We start from the raw sequence: 16,701 nt of genomic DNA, 5'->3' as shown, positions 1-16,701 counted from the left end.
AATTCAACAGAACTCGAAAAAGTTCACTGCCCATGTCTATCGTTCGGTCGATTTTGACCAAAGACCGGTGAGTTTTCATAAAGCCATAAGGTAAAGGTAAATAAAATGGATCAAGGTAGCTTTGGTGTAACATTCTCATACGTAAAACAAAAATATAATTCAACGTGCTTCCTCTTGGCATGTTGAAGAGGATTAGTCGACTGAGCTACTGTGCTGGTCTTGTTACTCCAAAGACTGGAACACTTGGCAACGAAACTCCAAGCTCAAAAAGTAAGGACTGAACCCAAATAACATCAGCACTAGCTAGCCAAGCTATGATACTCTACCTCGGCAAATGAACGAGCCTCCATTTGTTGCTTCGTTGAGCTCCATTCAATAAGATTGCCTCCAAGGAGCATACATGATAGGAAGTAGAACAGCGATCATCCAAGCAACTCCCCCAATCGGGATCGGAGTAACCCACAAAACTGAGTTCCTTTGATGGCTTGAACAACTACCCATGATTGAGTAACGTCGTACTCGTTTCAACGTCTTCCAGTGCTTGTCCAACGAAAGATGGATAAATTGATAGAGCTTATTCACACAATAATGAATATCAGACCTTTTTATGCAAATGTGTTGCAGTGCTCCAACAACACTTCCATATGCAGTAGCATCTAGATGTGGATCACCATCCGTAGCCGTGAAAATAGGTGATGTAGCCATTGGAGCTAGACATGGTGTAGCATCAGACCTCCCCATTTTGTGTAACAACTCCAGGACGTCCTTCTTTTGGCTTAGAATCACACAACATCCACATGTTGAACATCCATTCCTAATAAGTAGTTCAAGTCACCATGATCCTTCGAGGAGAATTTCGAATCTAGTAACTTTGTGACTTGCTCAACTAACTTCATCAAGATTGTTACCCTTAACAATGATATTGTTGACATAAATCATAATCACCACGACACTCGAATCAGTCCATTATATAAAAAGAGAAAGATACAAATAATCTTTGAGCTTATTGAAACAAAGCTCGAGGCAATTGTCAAATACCATATAGGGATTTGTTGAGTATGCACACTAGTTCATTACCATTATTATCATGTTGTTAAAAGCGAGGAAGTTGTTACATATACACCTCCTCTCTTAGATGGGTGAGATGGGATGGTCAATATAATCAAGTCATAATTTTTATTTCTAATATAGATTTATAAATTTTACATTAGGGAAACTTTCAAATACGTTCATAATTTAGATTTTATTTGATTATATCCCTCATTATCTAATTCAATATTATAGGTTTATCATTTTTACTCTAGTTCTAAAATTCAATTTTTATTTTGTTATTTTCGCATTTTCTTTCTAATGTTTCTTATTTAGGTATTTTATTTGCATTATTATTTGCTCACATATTTGCATAATTTTGATATATTGATTTTCAGTTTTTTAGGGTAAATTGTACTTAAAGTCACTAATGTTTTAATTACTTAACTTTAAAGGTTGTAAAATGATCATTAAACTACTCACAAGTTTTCATTTAAGTTATTAAACTATTCGAAAGTTTTTATTTAAGTTATTGAGTTGTTAAGTTTTTTTTTTAAGTTAGGCTAGCGAGCTCCCTACAACGGTTTGATCGGTATGGCTACAAGTAGATAAACATATTTTAGATCCAAGTCGATCTGATAATCGATGTTGAAGATAAAAAAAGAAAGTTGGATTTTGATTTATAAATTTGTGACATTCAAAGTTATTTTATATAAAAAAATTGAACTATAGACTAGACGAGTAATGAGAGCTTTTTTGTAAAAAAAATACTTAAAATTATCTATAACTCCTCTCAAACCCTTAAATAAAAAATAATACATTTCAACGTACTTAAAACTACATCTTCCTACATTAACAATATTATCTCAACCGGCTAATTTCTCTTATTTTTATTAGCTGATACGGTGTTTTGGGTAAAACAAGAGTATTTTTTAAGGAAAAAAAAAGAAGACTAAATTAATAGTAATAGTATCATTTTTGATTAAATGTGATAATTTGAGGGCAATTTTGGATTTAAGCCAAAAATAATTATAACTTTTTATTTCACGTAAATATTTTATTTTGTTTCTGCGAGTAAACTCTCTGATGACCTTTTTTTTTTTAGTTTAGGAAACAGATAGCCAATTTTAAATCGAGTATCTTATACAATAACGAATTTGATCTCCACCACCGTTCCTAACCGGACCCAAGCTGCACATAAAACGAGGGAAAAAGGGAGATCGGGTCACTCGCGGTTGCTACTCTTTTGCTTTGGCTTCTACGAAGCAGGCAATGCATTCGTTTTCGTTTAGAATCTGAATCTTTGATGAGGTACGGGCTTGGTATCGATTTTTCCTCTTCTTAGATCTGTTGTATTTCTTTCAGGTTTATAAAATTTTATAATTATATCTTGAATTATGCATATTTCCTTGATTTGTTAGCTACTCAAGATCCGAATCTAACACATCGAGTCAAATTTCAAATCTTCCTTTTTTTTTTGTTGGTTAAAAACAGGGAAGAAACTGATATTGGCTGTATTTAATTTTATTTCAGGTAGAGGGTAGCTACTGAGCTATTGAGTATCCGAAAACATGGCCGAGGTTGCAGCAAATAATGCGGTATATTTTTTTAATGATTCAATTAGCTTGAGATTTCAAGGTTGAGATTTTAAGTTTTATTGTTGTCATTGATATGTTAGCATTACAATTCTATCTTTATCTCTCTTTTCAGAATCACCCATGTGAAACCCCCAAAAATGTGTTTGATTTTGGGGCATTTGTTGGAGACTTGATTGTTGACGAAGATGCCAGCAGGTTCTTTTTAGGGATTTAACTTCTTACAACTCTTGAATCTGAAAACAAAATGACTTCTTTATTCACAGGCTAGTTAAGGTTTTAATTTAATTCTTCTTGTTTGTAGTGATGATATATCGCTGGAGGGGCTTCAGGAAGAGTTGGAAGAATGCAAAAATGATGATGTAAGTAGATATTGGTTGCTTTTATACCTAATGTTTTTAGGCTATCGTTAGACCACACATTTAATGATTCAAAAGGAAAAGTTTTATTACTTAAGCTGTAGAGGCTTATATGTTTTTACCCTCACATATATGATGTAGGTGGTTGCGAACATATTGTCTAAAGGTATAAAGCTAAGGGAGTACACAAAGGGGGTTGAGCACAACCTGCGCAAAGTTGAGTTGGATTCAATTCAGGTTTGTAATTACTTATATTCTGTCTCATTGCATACATTGGATATGGTATATTGTTGCTAGAGCATCTTAATGTTTGGGCCGTACATTAACTGTGTTTCTTTTGTTGTTTTTGCTTAGCCATTCTTATAACATGTAACAAAGAAGTGCTAGTTAGCAGTTTAGCGCACATTATTTCTTTGGAGGCTATTTGTGTTGTATGTTGCATGGTTGCTATTCTCCAAGCCATTTGTTCAAGTTTAGAACCAATCTTTGCACGAGCACTCTTTTATTATCTTCAACACTCTTATTTTATATAGTTTTGTTTTGTGTGAACCATAATTGTTATCAATATTTTTGCATGCTAAGGCAAGGATCATTCTATTAATTGGTGTTCCAAGTATTGGGTGATGCAGGATTATATAAAAGAAAGTGATAATCTAGTGTCCCTCCATGATCAAATTCGTGATTGTGATAGCATCTTGTCACAAATGGAGACCCTTCTCAGTGGATTTCAGGTATGCTAGTTCTTGAAATACAATTGAGGTTTTTGTTGCTATTTGTACCATTAGATCATCTTGTCAAATATATATGCTTTTCTTTCCTTTTTCCAGGGTCAATAACTAATTGATGGATGTGTGAAGTTTGCATGTTTTAAATAAAATGAAAATTCTCACTTTTCCAGATTGATTGTAAACAGCTACTTTCAAACACTTAAGTATATAACTAGATGTCACTTGTTCAAATTAATATACAAATAGTAATAAATTACATTTGCATAAAGTGACAACTAGAGAGAAATATTGATTTGATTTGGTGTCTATTACATCATTTGAAATGACTTCCAAGCTTGTTGCCTGGCTAGTTAGATTAAGGAGTAGACGGCTTTTAGTTAATTTCCAATTGGGAAGGCCATTTGAAGTATTACTTGTGAATATCGACTGGAAATAAGTTCAGGAAAGATAAGCATATACTAAAATGTATTTGAAACTTAACATAGGGGGCAAATCAAATGACTCCATCTGTTTAATCTTCTTGTCATGCTTTGTTTTGGTTGTGACAGATTTGATGGGCATATTATCGTGATTTGCTATTTATCTTTTTATACTTTTGTAAATCAGCTTTACCTTCTCTTATTTGAATTACAAGTCTCTGATGTTCACTGTTCATACTGGAGTTGTTTATTATGACGATATTTGAATTACAAGTCTCTAAAATTTGTGCCAGGTTGAGATTGGTTCCATCAGTTCAGACATAAAAATTCTCCAAGAGAAGTCTATGGATATGGGTCTAAAGCTAAAGAATCGCAAGGTGTGCTTCCTTTAGAAAAAAAGAAGTTCTTTGTTTGATCATTAGATAAACAATAATTGTCATCTTGTATCTTGCCTCAAATTTGCAAAATGAAAACTAACCTTTAAGAAGAGAGTTTGTAGGTATATGTGCTTTTCATGTGAAAATCTGTTTTTTTCTTATCTTACCCTGTGTTCCCTTCTCCTTTCTCTCTCATTTTTTTGGAATGGTGCAACCTGGAAGATCTTCAGATTAGTAGTCCAGTTCATGCATATTAATGCTCCTTGAAATATCTTACTAGCATTGTGTGGTTTATGCAGTTGTCCAAAATTGGTTGAGGATATATGTTCTTTTTTAATTGTTTCTACGTGCTTTCTTTTGATTTATAGTCGCAAATGCTTATCTATGCATGTTTCATGCATCAAGGGTCCTTTAATAGCCAATAGTTAGGTTCTATTCTTTCTTATATCATTAATTTCATTTTAAACCATATATCAAGATTTCCATAAGAGAATATTTAATGTCCTTTTTGACTAGAAAGATTCAGACTTATATAGCCCTTCAAACAAAAAGGAAAAATAAACCACCAGTTTTTGTATTGTTTGGATCTTAAGTTCTAAAATTCCTTCTGGAGTCTGAAAGGTCTATTCCGCCTGTTCTCATCTTTGCTCTAGAACGGTCATATCTTTTCATCACTGATGGTTATCATTAAAGCCTTTATATGTACTCGACCAGCCTTTTCAATATTTTCCTTTGTTCCTTTGCCTTCATTTTGCACTTCACTTGAACATCATATTAAAGTTTCTTCAAGACTGCAAAATAATATTTAAGTTTCTTCGTTCTTTGTTTTCTAACTTGGTTATTATAAAATCTCATTTGAGCCTGTTGGCAATATGTGCTCTTCATTGCAAAAACATGCAGACTGCAGGATGCTATTATTGTCTTTGTTTTCGTATTAACTGAATGCAAATAAACCTGTAAATCAAATAAAACAAAATTTACTGCTACTATGTTCAACTCTCATCTGGTTTGACACAGTAGACTAGTCTTCTTGAATGTACTTCCTTTAAATCTTTTGTCTTTCCTTTCCATTCAACAGTAGTTTCTTAGGTTCCAATATGGTGATGCTAATTCATATTGTTTTCGGAGCAGGTGGCAGAATCAAAGCTGGCTAAATTTGTTGAAGACATTATAGTCCCTCCAAGGATGGTTGACATAATTGTTGATGGAGAGGTATTTATGATTTTCTTTTGTCCACCTACTCTAAGGTGCAAATTATAATTTTAACTTTCTTTTGATATTTCTTGCATGGTGTCTTGCTCAAAAATGTCTTTGAATATTGTCTTATTAAGAACAGTATTCTCATGCAATTATTGGTTGTCTCAGTTGCCTAATCTTTCTTGGGGATAATCCTTTTATGACTCCATTAGGAAATATGAGCTGAAGAATGCTCCATGTAGGTTAGGAAAAGTTCTAGATCTGGTGTAAGCTTTCTAAAGCATTTGTAATGGAGCAAATTGTGTGATTTTTTACTGCATAGCAAGTCACCTACTTAAGATGAAAAAGAAAAGAAAGGAAAAAAAAAAGAACAGAAATTTACACAATACTCTTTTACCGTTTCTCTCTATTATACACACACCTGCCCATCCCCGAGTATATTTTCTTTTTCCGTTTGTAGTTGTGATCTTAAATGAATGCCTAGAAAAAGGTGGGAATCACTCAAATTCATGAAAAAAAAGTGGGAGGTGTGTTTAAGTTGGTTGGTCATATGAAATGAAGGCCTAGTAATGTCTCTGTCAGAAGATGTTGGAGTAAGGATGCCATGTCCGAAGGAGGAGGCTAGAAAAGTCATAGGTGGAAACTAGAAAAAGAAGTCTTGCCTCCACGTATCATACTTTAAAAACATGGTTCTAAACAGAGCACAATGGTGTAATGACTCATGTATTTGAGCTCACATGGTGGGGAACGGCTTGTTTGTTGTTCTTTATCTGTTTTCTGGATGAGGTATGTCCTTTTGATGCTTGTCTGGACAGAGTAATTGTATCTGCTCTATGTTTGGTTTTGGCTTGTAATAATTTACAACTCAGTCTTGATTCCTTCGTTTAATCCTCTTGTACGTCTTTCTGAATTCAGCTATTAGTGTCCTTAAATATTCTAGTGTATTATGCTTCATTTTCACTAATGTACTTGCAATTATTTCCTTCAGGTAAATGATGAATATATGAGAACTCTCGACATTCTAAGCAAGAAGCTAAAGTTTGTTGATACAGATCCCATGGTTAAAGATTCAAAAGCACTGAAAGATGTTCAGCCTGAGCTTGAAAAATTAAGGCAGAAAGCAGTATCCAAGGTTAACTTAATTCACCTAATGCTTAGATCACATCTGAGAAATAATATATTATTCACACTGAAAATTTCCAGGCGATTTGTTTTTTAACCCTCTTTCTGCCATCATGCATATCATTCTGCTTGTGCTTGGAGTGTTTCTGTGGTGATTCTATAGAGGCCTTTAAAAAAAAAGAAAACTGATGGAACATTTTTCGTCTGGAGGTCCATGGGAAGATTTTCTAGTTGCTGAACTTTATTTACTTCTAACACTGAGCATGCTTAATTATAGGTGCATGTACTCAAAGTGGGTTCAAATCTCCTTCCCCCAAATAATAAAAAGGAAACAGAAAAGTGTTGTGTACAAGTTTATTAATGTGTAGCAGAAACCATCTTGATCAGAAGCCAAAATATATTTATTTTTTCTGTTTCTCTTGTTTATTTATAGTTCCATGCTTCTTTCCATATATGGAGTGAAATTTCAATATTTAGAAAATTCCTCTGTATTTTTAGTTTACCAGTGCTATAATGTACGTAAATCAGTTCTGTTTCAAAACTTTGTGATGTTGTTGATTTGGTGTTAAATAAATTTAAATGTTATTTTAGTTCACCTATGCTTTTAAGAGTCATTGCATTGAACATGAAAAATATAAACTATATGTTATTTAAAACTGTAATCACCTCCATATAACCATGTCTGGATTAGAAATGATGTTTCCCCTTAATGGTTAACAATGCCAGGTGCAATATTTGATTAGCACCTTCAGGACCATGCATGATGCCATTTAAATTGGCACTTACCTTTTCTTTGGTGGGGCTCTCTCTCACATAAAACTTGAAGGTTAACTGATTATTGAAATATACCAACTCTTGCATGTTATCTTAAGTTAGCAACTACTTCTTATCCTACAGATTTTAGATTTGCTTTAACATTGATCATGTTTAAGAAAACTAAGAGTTGGAATATGTGTTGCTGTGCATTTTTGGGAATCTGTTCTTACTTTTTAACCGGATAAAATGCTTTGTTCAGTTTTTGTTGAGCATAGATTGATATTTACAGTATTTTGGAGTTTATTTATATGTTTTTCAAATAAATCTTGTCATATGTTTTCTGAGTGCTATATTGATGTCAATTTGGTATTTAGCTGTTAAAAGATGCCAATTAATCATGTAGTACTGAACTGTTGCATGCTTTTTAAACTCAAATTTTATAACAAATTTATTAATAATAAGTATAAAGAAATACTCTCATCCATGTTTATCCTTCTGTAGGTGTTTGATTTTATTGTTCAAAAGCTTCAAGCACTGAGGAAACCAAAGACAAACATTCAGATTCTTCAACAAAATGTTCTTTTAAAATACAAGTATGCTTCTAAGAATTCTTTTGGTGGCTCATTTACTCTTCCTATTGTGATCAACACTAGGATGCTTAGGTCTACCTTAGCATGTGAATTTCAAGGAAAACCATGAATATTCTCTATCACACTCCACCAAACTCTATAATTGCATTAAACCAAAAGCCAATTGGCATGTATTTAGTGTGTAGGTATTGTGTGATATTGACTTCACTTGTTGCTATCGCAAGCCTATCTCACTGGGTTAACAAATGAGGCCCTTGACTAATTGGTATCATGCTAAATTACATTATGGGCTAGTCCAACCTAAAACAAGTAGTCAAATGGTTTTAGATTGTTGGTTCACAGTTGGATGCTTAACAAGCTAAAAGTATTGTAGAGTGTCCTAACTCTCCAAATGTCTAAATTTGTCTCTTTTATTGCTCTTTTTGGCCTAGTGCTTTTCAACTGCATAACAAGCTTCTAGTGATGCATTCATGTTGCATATACCATATATTGTCACTGAGTGAATTTGTATCATATTCATATTTATAATCTCACATGCCGACTCTGACACGTGCATAAGCACCAATTGCATGCATCATGTATGCCTGCAGTCCATGCATATACATCCTTGCACAACCATGAACACACGGGTTGTAGTTGACCCTATTAGTAGGAAATTGTTTTAGGTTAGGTTAATATCATTTGCATAAAATTTAGTAAGCTGAGTTGGATAAAATTTTGCCTCAACATTTACCTCATATATCTAACAATGTAGTCCACTTTCACGCTTATATTTGTGCCTGAATTTTACAGTTTGCTGAGTTTTTTTTTTTATCCTAAAGCACATATTTTCCATAATCTGATGGACAATAACCTGGAATTTAGGTATATCATTTCCTTCCTCAAAGAACATAGCAAGGAGGTGCACCTTGAAGTTCGTGCAGCGTACATTGATACAATGAATAAGGTGAAGGCTTTTGACCTTTGATTTCTCTCAATGTTCATCTTTTTTGTTATATATTTTTTGTTATGAAAAGGATAAAGGTTAAGCTCTTAATCCAAAAAGGAAAATGGGATAATCAACTTAGTGTGAGTTGTAATTTATTGGTAACTAATATTTGTTGTTATATGCATTGCACATGAATATTTTTTTTTCTTTTCTTTTACATTGTAAGATAACAATTATACATAAAATGCAGATGTTTTAAATCTTAAAGTTTGAAATATAAATAATTAGAAAAATGTTATAGTAATCTATATAAATTATTCAATATTATTAGTATTAAGAAAAAAAAAATAGTCAGAGTCATTAAATGTAATTTGAACTTTTATTTGCAAATGGGATAAGTTTTTCTAATATTTTTAATAAAAAAGATCTTAATGATGGCCAATAATGCTAATTAGGACTCTTATTTACAAATTGAATAAATTTGATTAATACTTATTATAAAAGTATTTTAAATGGCAATTTTGAAATAAAATGAATGGATATGTCCTTTGTCAATCCAAAAATTTTTCCTACTGTACTTTTGTAAATAATTTAGGCAACAAAGAAGCTTTATGTAGCTCATATAGATCTGTACTATTTTAGGAGCTAGGAAGGGACGAAATGGGGGAAGGGTAGAGGGGGAAAGAGGTATAGTTCCCCTTGTTTTGGCTTTCTTAAAAGGGTGCAGGAAAAAGAAAGAAACTAAACTATTTTAGCTGAAGAGTGGAAGAGAAAGGAAAGCTTATACGTTTAACAATTCCATCTTTTCAAATTAGAAAAATATGTTGAAACAACGACAACTTTTTCAATAAATCTAAACCTTTTATGAGGAATTTTCCCTTTTAATTTGTAAAATTTTAAAAAAGGGACTTCGTTTTGGTAGTTAGGTTTTACTTGAAATAAAAACCTTATCTGGAGGTAGTTGCTTCACATATTAATACTCTGGTGGCTCTACCAACTTGGAGGTTGAAAATTTTCTCATAAGCTTTGTGCCAGTTTTTCGAGATTACTTATATTGTGTTGTAACTGGCCTTCTCACTTTGTATGCACTTCCCTCCATTCAATCTTGAAAGGCATTTCTTTTCACTGGTTAGAGCATATGATATATTGGAACCCTGTGTATCTGAGCTGAGGTCCTTTGGTGTGGCCTAACAAGCTCTAAATCAAGTTTAACCTTTGTGACTATCTGTGAAAAAAGTGAAGGAGTTCTCTGCAATGCTTCCTTTCTTTCTTAGGTTAATCATGTAGCAATTTGGTTAACATGAGAATAGAAAACTGATTTAGCTTGTTGACTGCCCTTCGCTCTATGGAAAGCCTTACCATATTTAACTATTAAGTAGCTTGGATGAAAATGTTGGCAGTTGTATTGTCTAATTTTAGTTTTTGATCAATCTACTTCTATCACATTCCCTCTTTTAGCTTTACTGTTAGTTAATAGCTTAGTCAGTTTGCATCTTGTGAAAGATGAGCTTATTAGTATCTGAGATGCCATGGTACAAGTGATTTTCTAAGGGTTGAATGATTTTGCACATTTGCAGGTTCTAAGTGCTCATTTCCGAGCTTATATTCAAGCATTGGAGAAATTACAGTTGGATATTGCAACATCTAATGATTTGATTGGTGTGGAGACCAGAAGCACTAGTCTTTTCTCAAGAGGAAGAGAACCACTTAAAAATCGTTCTGCTGTTTTTGCATTGGGGGAAAGATTAAATGTTCTAAAGGTTCTGACTGTCAACCTAGTTATAGGTGTCATATATTTAATAGTTTGCTATTAACTTATTAATACGCCTTTGAATGAACAATTTTCAATTGCAAGTCTTTGAGCATCATTCTTTTTCTTCCCTTTCAGTGATTATCTGAGAAAGTTTTCAGCAGATCTATGCTTTATATAACAATTTATGAGTATAATATAAGAATTTGATGTGACATTTAATTGTTTAGATGTAAAGGATTTTTATTCTTTTTTACTTCTATGTCATCGAATAAATCCACCGGACACTGTAGATGTAGAAATGCTTCACACAGTTTATTATTCCTAACCATCTTCTTGACTCCTAAAAATGCATTACTATTCTATATCTTTTTCTGTTACTTGGTCTCGGCATGTTCATGTTTGTGAATCATATACATTTTAAGTTTTATTGTATTTTTTGAATGGTGTTCTTTTCACTATGCTTGATAACATTTATTCATTTCCTTTTTTTATGTTTTTAAATCAATTTCACTTTTAGGATGTCTGCATTGCTTCTGTCTTCAGATAATGGAGGTGTATTGGACAGGTTTAGCATAGAAGTCCACTTAGAGCCTAGAGTTGTCAAAAAGATGGATTATTCTCATCTTCTACATAGCTAACCTGTGGTTCATTAAATTCAAGATTTATTGTTCAAATCCTTGTAAGCTGATTGCATACTTATTCTCTCACGTGACTAGTGAGAAGTACTCGTGAGCATCTGAATTTATTAGGGGTTATTGTAATTTATTAGGAATGTAACTACAAGTTTATTAACATCACTCCGTGAAGAAATTGCTAAGCATTTGAAGAATTTTGGTTTGCAGGAAATGAAGCACTTCTTTATTTACCTTTCTGGCTATTTGTCTATTATCTTCTTCTAATCCTTTAATTTTATATGGTACATGGGTCATTGCTTAGTAAGCTTGCCTATCTTAGAAGAAAATTGAAAAATTCATTTCTGAGCTTGTTCCTATTTCATGGGACAAAAGTTCATTGACTCATTTCCTTATCTGGTTTTGGTTTTATGAAAATGGGCAAAGGTAATGATAGATCTCCTTCCAATTTGAATCACCTTGATTACATAGGTAGATATCAAACAATGCGTAATAAATAGTTTATCAAGAAACTTTCTCTTCCTTGTTTTACATGTATATAACCTGGGAAGATCATGGATATATCATAGATTGACTGAAACTTTTGGAACTTATCTTTGCGCCTTTAATTTTGGCCCCAAGTAGCACTTTATACCTGGCAACTTCTTGCAGCAATCAACAAATCTTGATACCTGGCAACAGTGGCTTTAGTGAATCATGCAAAAAAAAAAGAAAAAAAAAGAAGCTTAGGGTAAATCTCTTTCATGCTACTTTAAGTGCTTAAGTCCTGTGGGTTAAGTTTTGACCAAGATTCTACATTTAATTAAGCCTTTATCCTAAAGCTGTTGAAGATTAGAAACCTGCATGTTACATGTAATAGTGGCGTATGTTGTTTTTAGACTTGTAGATCCTTGATTTGATAAGCACATGGCTTAAAATTGATTGGATTCAGGAAATTGATTAACAGTTATGGTTATTTGTGTTGCAACACTTAGAACTGTTTGGATTGATTCAATGTTTTACATTGTTTTACAGGAAATTGATCAACCTGCACTTATTCCACATATTGCAGAGGCAAGCTCTTTAAAGTATCCTTATGAGGTCCTCTTCCGGAGCTTGCACAAGCTGCTTATGGACACAGCAACTTCTGAGTACCCTTTTCTCCTTGCTTTGCTCAATTGTCAACTAATTTTAAGTCCAGAGTTCTGTGCATGCTTACATTTTAACTTTTTCCCCTTTCTCAATGTGCAGGTACCTTTTTTGTGATGAGTTCTTTGGGGAGGAGTCCATTTTTTATGAAATTTTTGCTGGTAAAGTGCAGATTTCTCACATGCATGACTAGGACTATTGTCAGACTTGCATAGACACTTGGACTGTGGGTTTATGTTGTTTGCAATCCGTCATGTGAGCAGCTGTTGTCACATTTATAGGCTGTTATGAGTGATATTGAAACCTTATGTCATTATATTCAACAAGTGGTGGAAATTTATCAAGCTTTTATGAACTAAAAACATCTATTGTTGAAAACTAGAAAAGGACACGGCACTAAACCCATTCTTATACCTTCAGGATTACAGAGGGGGGTTTCTAATGATTTCTTTGGTATTGATTTGTCTTCAGGTCCTTTTGCTGTCATTGATGAACACTTCAATTCTATCCTTCCAAATTGTTATGATGCTATTGGCCTAATGCTTATGATACGCATAGTACACCAGCACCAGGTGATTGGTTCTAGTTGTCTTATATTCATATTTCCCCTTCAGCTATTTGTTATTTTTGGATCCAATAGTTGTGTTTAAAGCTTTCACGCTGAGCATACATTTATAGTAGACTTCTATACTACATGGTTAAATTTAATTTATATCAAGGGATTCATGAAGAATAAACTGGCTTTGATTTGCATATGTATGAATGTATATATTTCTGGTGGTTATATGATGAGAACTTTACGTGTGTTGCTTGGTGGGTGAAAGAGAACCACGATTTGGATATATGCAAAACAAAATAAAGCCTTTAAATTACAACATTCTTTCTTCTGCTTACACTTGTGTTTATGCGTGTGATGTGCTGCACCAATTTCTGTAGTTTGAGCCGTGCTTTTCCCCAATACTGATGCCATAACGTGGGAAAGATTTTAATTGTTTACACTTAAATGGTCTAAGCAAGGATCTTAGTATGCCTATCATAACAGCTTCTTTTTGATTCATAATGCTGATTTACAGCAGATTTGTAAGGTTGCATCTCATTCATGATTCATCCATTTAGGTTTAAGCATACTTTGAATCAAACTTCTGGGTTCTCTGTCCCCTTCCCCTGTTCAGTCATCTTTGATTTAGATAACCTCTGGTGGTTTACAGTATGTTAAGTGCATTTTTATTAGGTTCATTGATTTCTGCATCTGAACTTGAACCCATTTCATAACCAGTCAGGTTTAATCTTTTTGCAACTTGTTCTTTGACCAGTTTAAGCTATACCTTGTAATTTTAATCTGTCTTTTGGTCGTAATTTCCAATTCTGACATTTTGGTTTTCCTTTCTAGCTTATTATGTCTCGGCGAAGGATTCCATGCTTGGATTCATATCTAGACAAGGTTTGTAATCTTCTGCGGTATTCATAGAAAATAGCTTCTATGTTATGTTAAGGCACATATTTATTTGAGTTTTTGGAGGCAATAAACATTGTGATATGAAAACCTAATTCAAAGTATTTATTTTACCATAATTGGAATAGAAATAAAGGAAAGGAGTTACCATGGAACTTGTATTTGTGGATAACATCATAACAGATGGAAGTGTTTGTTTCATAGTGCTCCATCGGCTTCTGTTTGCAAAAATTTTGTGCAGTTACCTTAAGCTTTTGTGGTGTCAAATTGATCCTAAAGCTAAGTGTCAACTGAATCTGAACAGGTTAACATTTCTCTCTGGCCTCGTTTTAAGATGGTATTTGACATGCACCTCAGCAGTCTGCGAAATGCAAATGTGAAGTTGTTATGGGAAGATGATAGTCATCCTCATTATGTCATGAGGCGTTATGCTGAATTTACAGCTTCTCTTATTCATATCAATGTTGAATATGGAGATGGGCAGGTTGGAATTCGTCATAAACTGTTGTATTATGAGTCTTTTGATAAGCATAATCATCTGAAATATTTACCCTGAAATATGCAGCTTGAATTAAATATGGAACGGTTGAGAATGGCTGTTGACGAGCTCCTTATGAAGCTTGCAAAAATGTTTTCAAAACCAAAATTACAAATCGTGTTCCTAATAAACAACTGTGACATGACAATTGCAGTTCTGAAGGTAAATATTGGTTCTCAATTCTTGTTTCTTCTTATACTTCATCTATAATGTTATAGAGAGGTTGAGTCCCTCACAGCTTCTTTTGCTTTGAATGCCTAACTATTGACAGAAATATCTGTTTGTATTAGATGTTAAAGAGCTGCAATATCTTAACTGTTTTGTTTTCTTTCTGTTTTCACTTTTCTTATTGGAATCCAGGAAGCTGGTCCTGAAGGTGGGAAAATCCAACAGCACTTTGAGGAGATGCTAAAGAGTAACACAGGATTATTTGTAGTAAGTGATCGGTTCTGATATGTATTTAAACCGTGTGCATTTGCATCATAGTTACTTTTGGTTGATTGGATATGTGGTTAAGAGTGTGCTTGCATGATTACCCATATCCAAGTTTTCTAAGGTTTTCCATGTATTTGAAGGGTCATATCTTCATATTCATGTCCCAAAATATGTAAGAGCATGGTACTTCTAGAAAAATGAAGAGTTGGAGCAACATAGGTTGAAACTTTAGTCTTTTAGTTAGTATAGCATGCTTTTTCATTTATCAAACTAAATATACCAGACCATTATCAATTATTACTTTTTGCTATTAGAAAATTTTACTTTGTATGAACTGGCATTACATTCTTACTTGATGGTGGCCACTGGTCCAATCTCTTGCTCTATGGTTCAAAAGAACTATTGTGGCAATCTGCAGGTTTTAATCGTGTTGAACCTGCGTGTATCTTGCCTATGGGAATTAGCATATTTGTTGGTAGAGATGGCAAAAGAAGCTGAAAGGCCCAAACTTGAGAAAACCCAAAGCTAAAATGATCCGGACTCAAATAATATGAACCCAAAACTACCCGAACATGAAAAATCCAGCTCAACTTGGACCTGAACTTGAAAAGCATGCTGAAAAACTAAACCTTTCGTTAAAAATGTAAAACCCTTGACACCCAACCAAAACAAGAAATGGCATGAACCAAGAATGAAATACACTAGAAATGACCCGAAATAAAAACCGTCCAAATCTGAACCTGGACCAAAAATGACCTAAATACAAAGTGTCTGGATCTGCTTGTTTGTCACCTCTACCTATTGGTAAAGGGCCTCATCAGCCATTTTGCATTTTCAGATTTAGACCACAAGAGGTTTTAGGACAGATTCTAGGATACATAGTGGGATGAAAGGAAGAGGGATGGTTCTGATGCAACATTCTACATTTTTGTTAGTCTCAACCTTTATTAGCAGCTTATTTTTAGCTTCATCCATCCACCTTGCAGGAGGAACTTCTGATGGAGCATTTTAGCGATTTGATAAAGTTTGTGAAAACTCGAGCCTGTAAGTACTAAAACTCTCTGTTACTCAAACTCAAGTTGGTGGTGAATAAGTTGAGACTGCATATTTTCCAAGATAAATCCAACTCACTAGTGGAAGTTGTTTTTTACCAGCGGAGGATCCTAATGGTAGCAACGAAAGGCCTATAAGTGTGAGTGAAGTGGAGCCGATAGTGAAGGATTTTGGCAGCAGATGGAAGGGTGCAATAGAATTGATGCACAAAGATGTGATCACGTCTTTCAGTAACTTCTTGTGTGGGATGGAAATCTTAAGAGCTGCATTGACTCAACTGCTGCTTTACTATACACGACTTTCGGATTGCATAAAGAGAATCAATGGCGGGGCTGCCCTCAACAAAGATCTTGTCTCCATCTCATCTATCATGTATGAAATCAGAAAATACTCCAGGACTTTCTAGATTTACTCAGCAGAAATTTTACCAAAACCTCTTTCCTGTATCAAGCAAGTTGAGTTGGATCAATATGTTTGTGATGGTACATTACAGATACTACTTAGAATTTGGCAGGTGAATTTTGTTAACTTTTTAAAGAGAAATATATTTTAAGGAAAAATATATTGGTATTTGATTTGTTTCAAGTAAATTGGGGTTTTTTTTAGAGA

The 16,701-nt window shown here is 33.7% G+C and overlaps 1 protein-coding gene across 1 annotated transcript; it reads left to right on the top strand.

Moving 5' to 3' along the window:
* The first annotated feature begins 2,050 nt into the window (after positions 1-2,050).
* LOC107914050 (vacuolar protein sorting-associated protein 52 A) lies at positions 2,051-16,662 on the top strand. The gene is made up of 21 exons (XM_016842770.2): positions 2,051-2,340; positions 2,563-2,627; positions 2,740-2,822; positions 2,929-2,986; positions 3,125-3,220; positions 3,613-3,714; positions 4,424-4,507; positions 5,639-5,719; positions 6,693-6,836; positions 8,084-8,175; positions 9,037-9,118; positions 10,678-10,860; positions 12,500-12,615; positions 12,716-12,774; positions 13,085-13,185; positions 14,004-14,054; positions 14,371-14,550; positions 14,632-14,766; positions 14,965-15,039; positions 16,026-16,083; positions 16,194-16,662. Exons 2-21 carry the CDS (start codon positions 2,601-2,603, stop codon positions 16,496-16,498), a joined length of 2,112 nt encoding a protein of 703 aa, XP_016698259.2. The 5' UTR covers positions 2,051-2,340; positions 2,563-2,600; the 3' UTR covers positions 16,499-16,662.
* Positions 16,663-16,701: the final 39 nt, after the last annotated feature.

Source organism: Gossypium hirsutum, chromosome D05, assembly GCF_007990345.1.
Source record: "Gossypium hirsutum isolate 1008001.06 chromosome D05, Gossypium_hirsutum_v2.1, whole genome shotgun sequence".
NCBI classification, from domain to species: Eukaryota; Viridiplantae; Streptophyta; class Magnoliopsida; order Malvales; family Malvaceae; genus Gossypium; species Gossypium hirsutum.
The sequence above is the reverse complement of the archived record's forward strand: the minus strand, read 5'-3'. Positions and strand labels throughout refer to the sequence as shown.

What these genes read in the sequence shown, in the direction of transcription:
- LOC107914050 (XM_016842770.2), top strand. Translation starts at nt 2,601, where the DNA reads ATGGCCGAGGTTGCAGCAAATAATGCG. An exon ending in GGCAGAAAGCAGTATCCAAG is followed by an intron (nt 6,837 to 8,083) that starts GTTAACTTAATT and finishes ATCCTTCTGTAG; the next exon opens with GTGTTTGATTTTATTGTTCA. An exon ending in TTGAATATGGAGATGGGCAG is followed by an intron (nt 14,551 to 14,631) that starts GTTGGAATTCGT and finishes TGAAATATGCAG; the next exon opens with CTTGAATTAAATATGGAACG.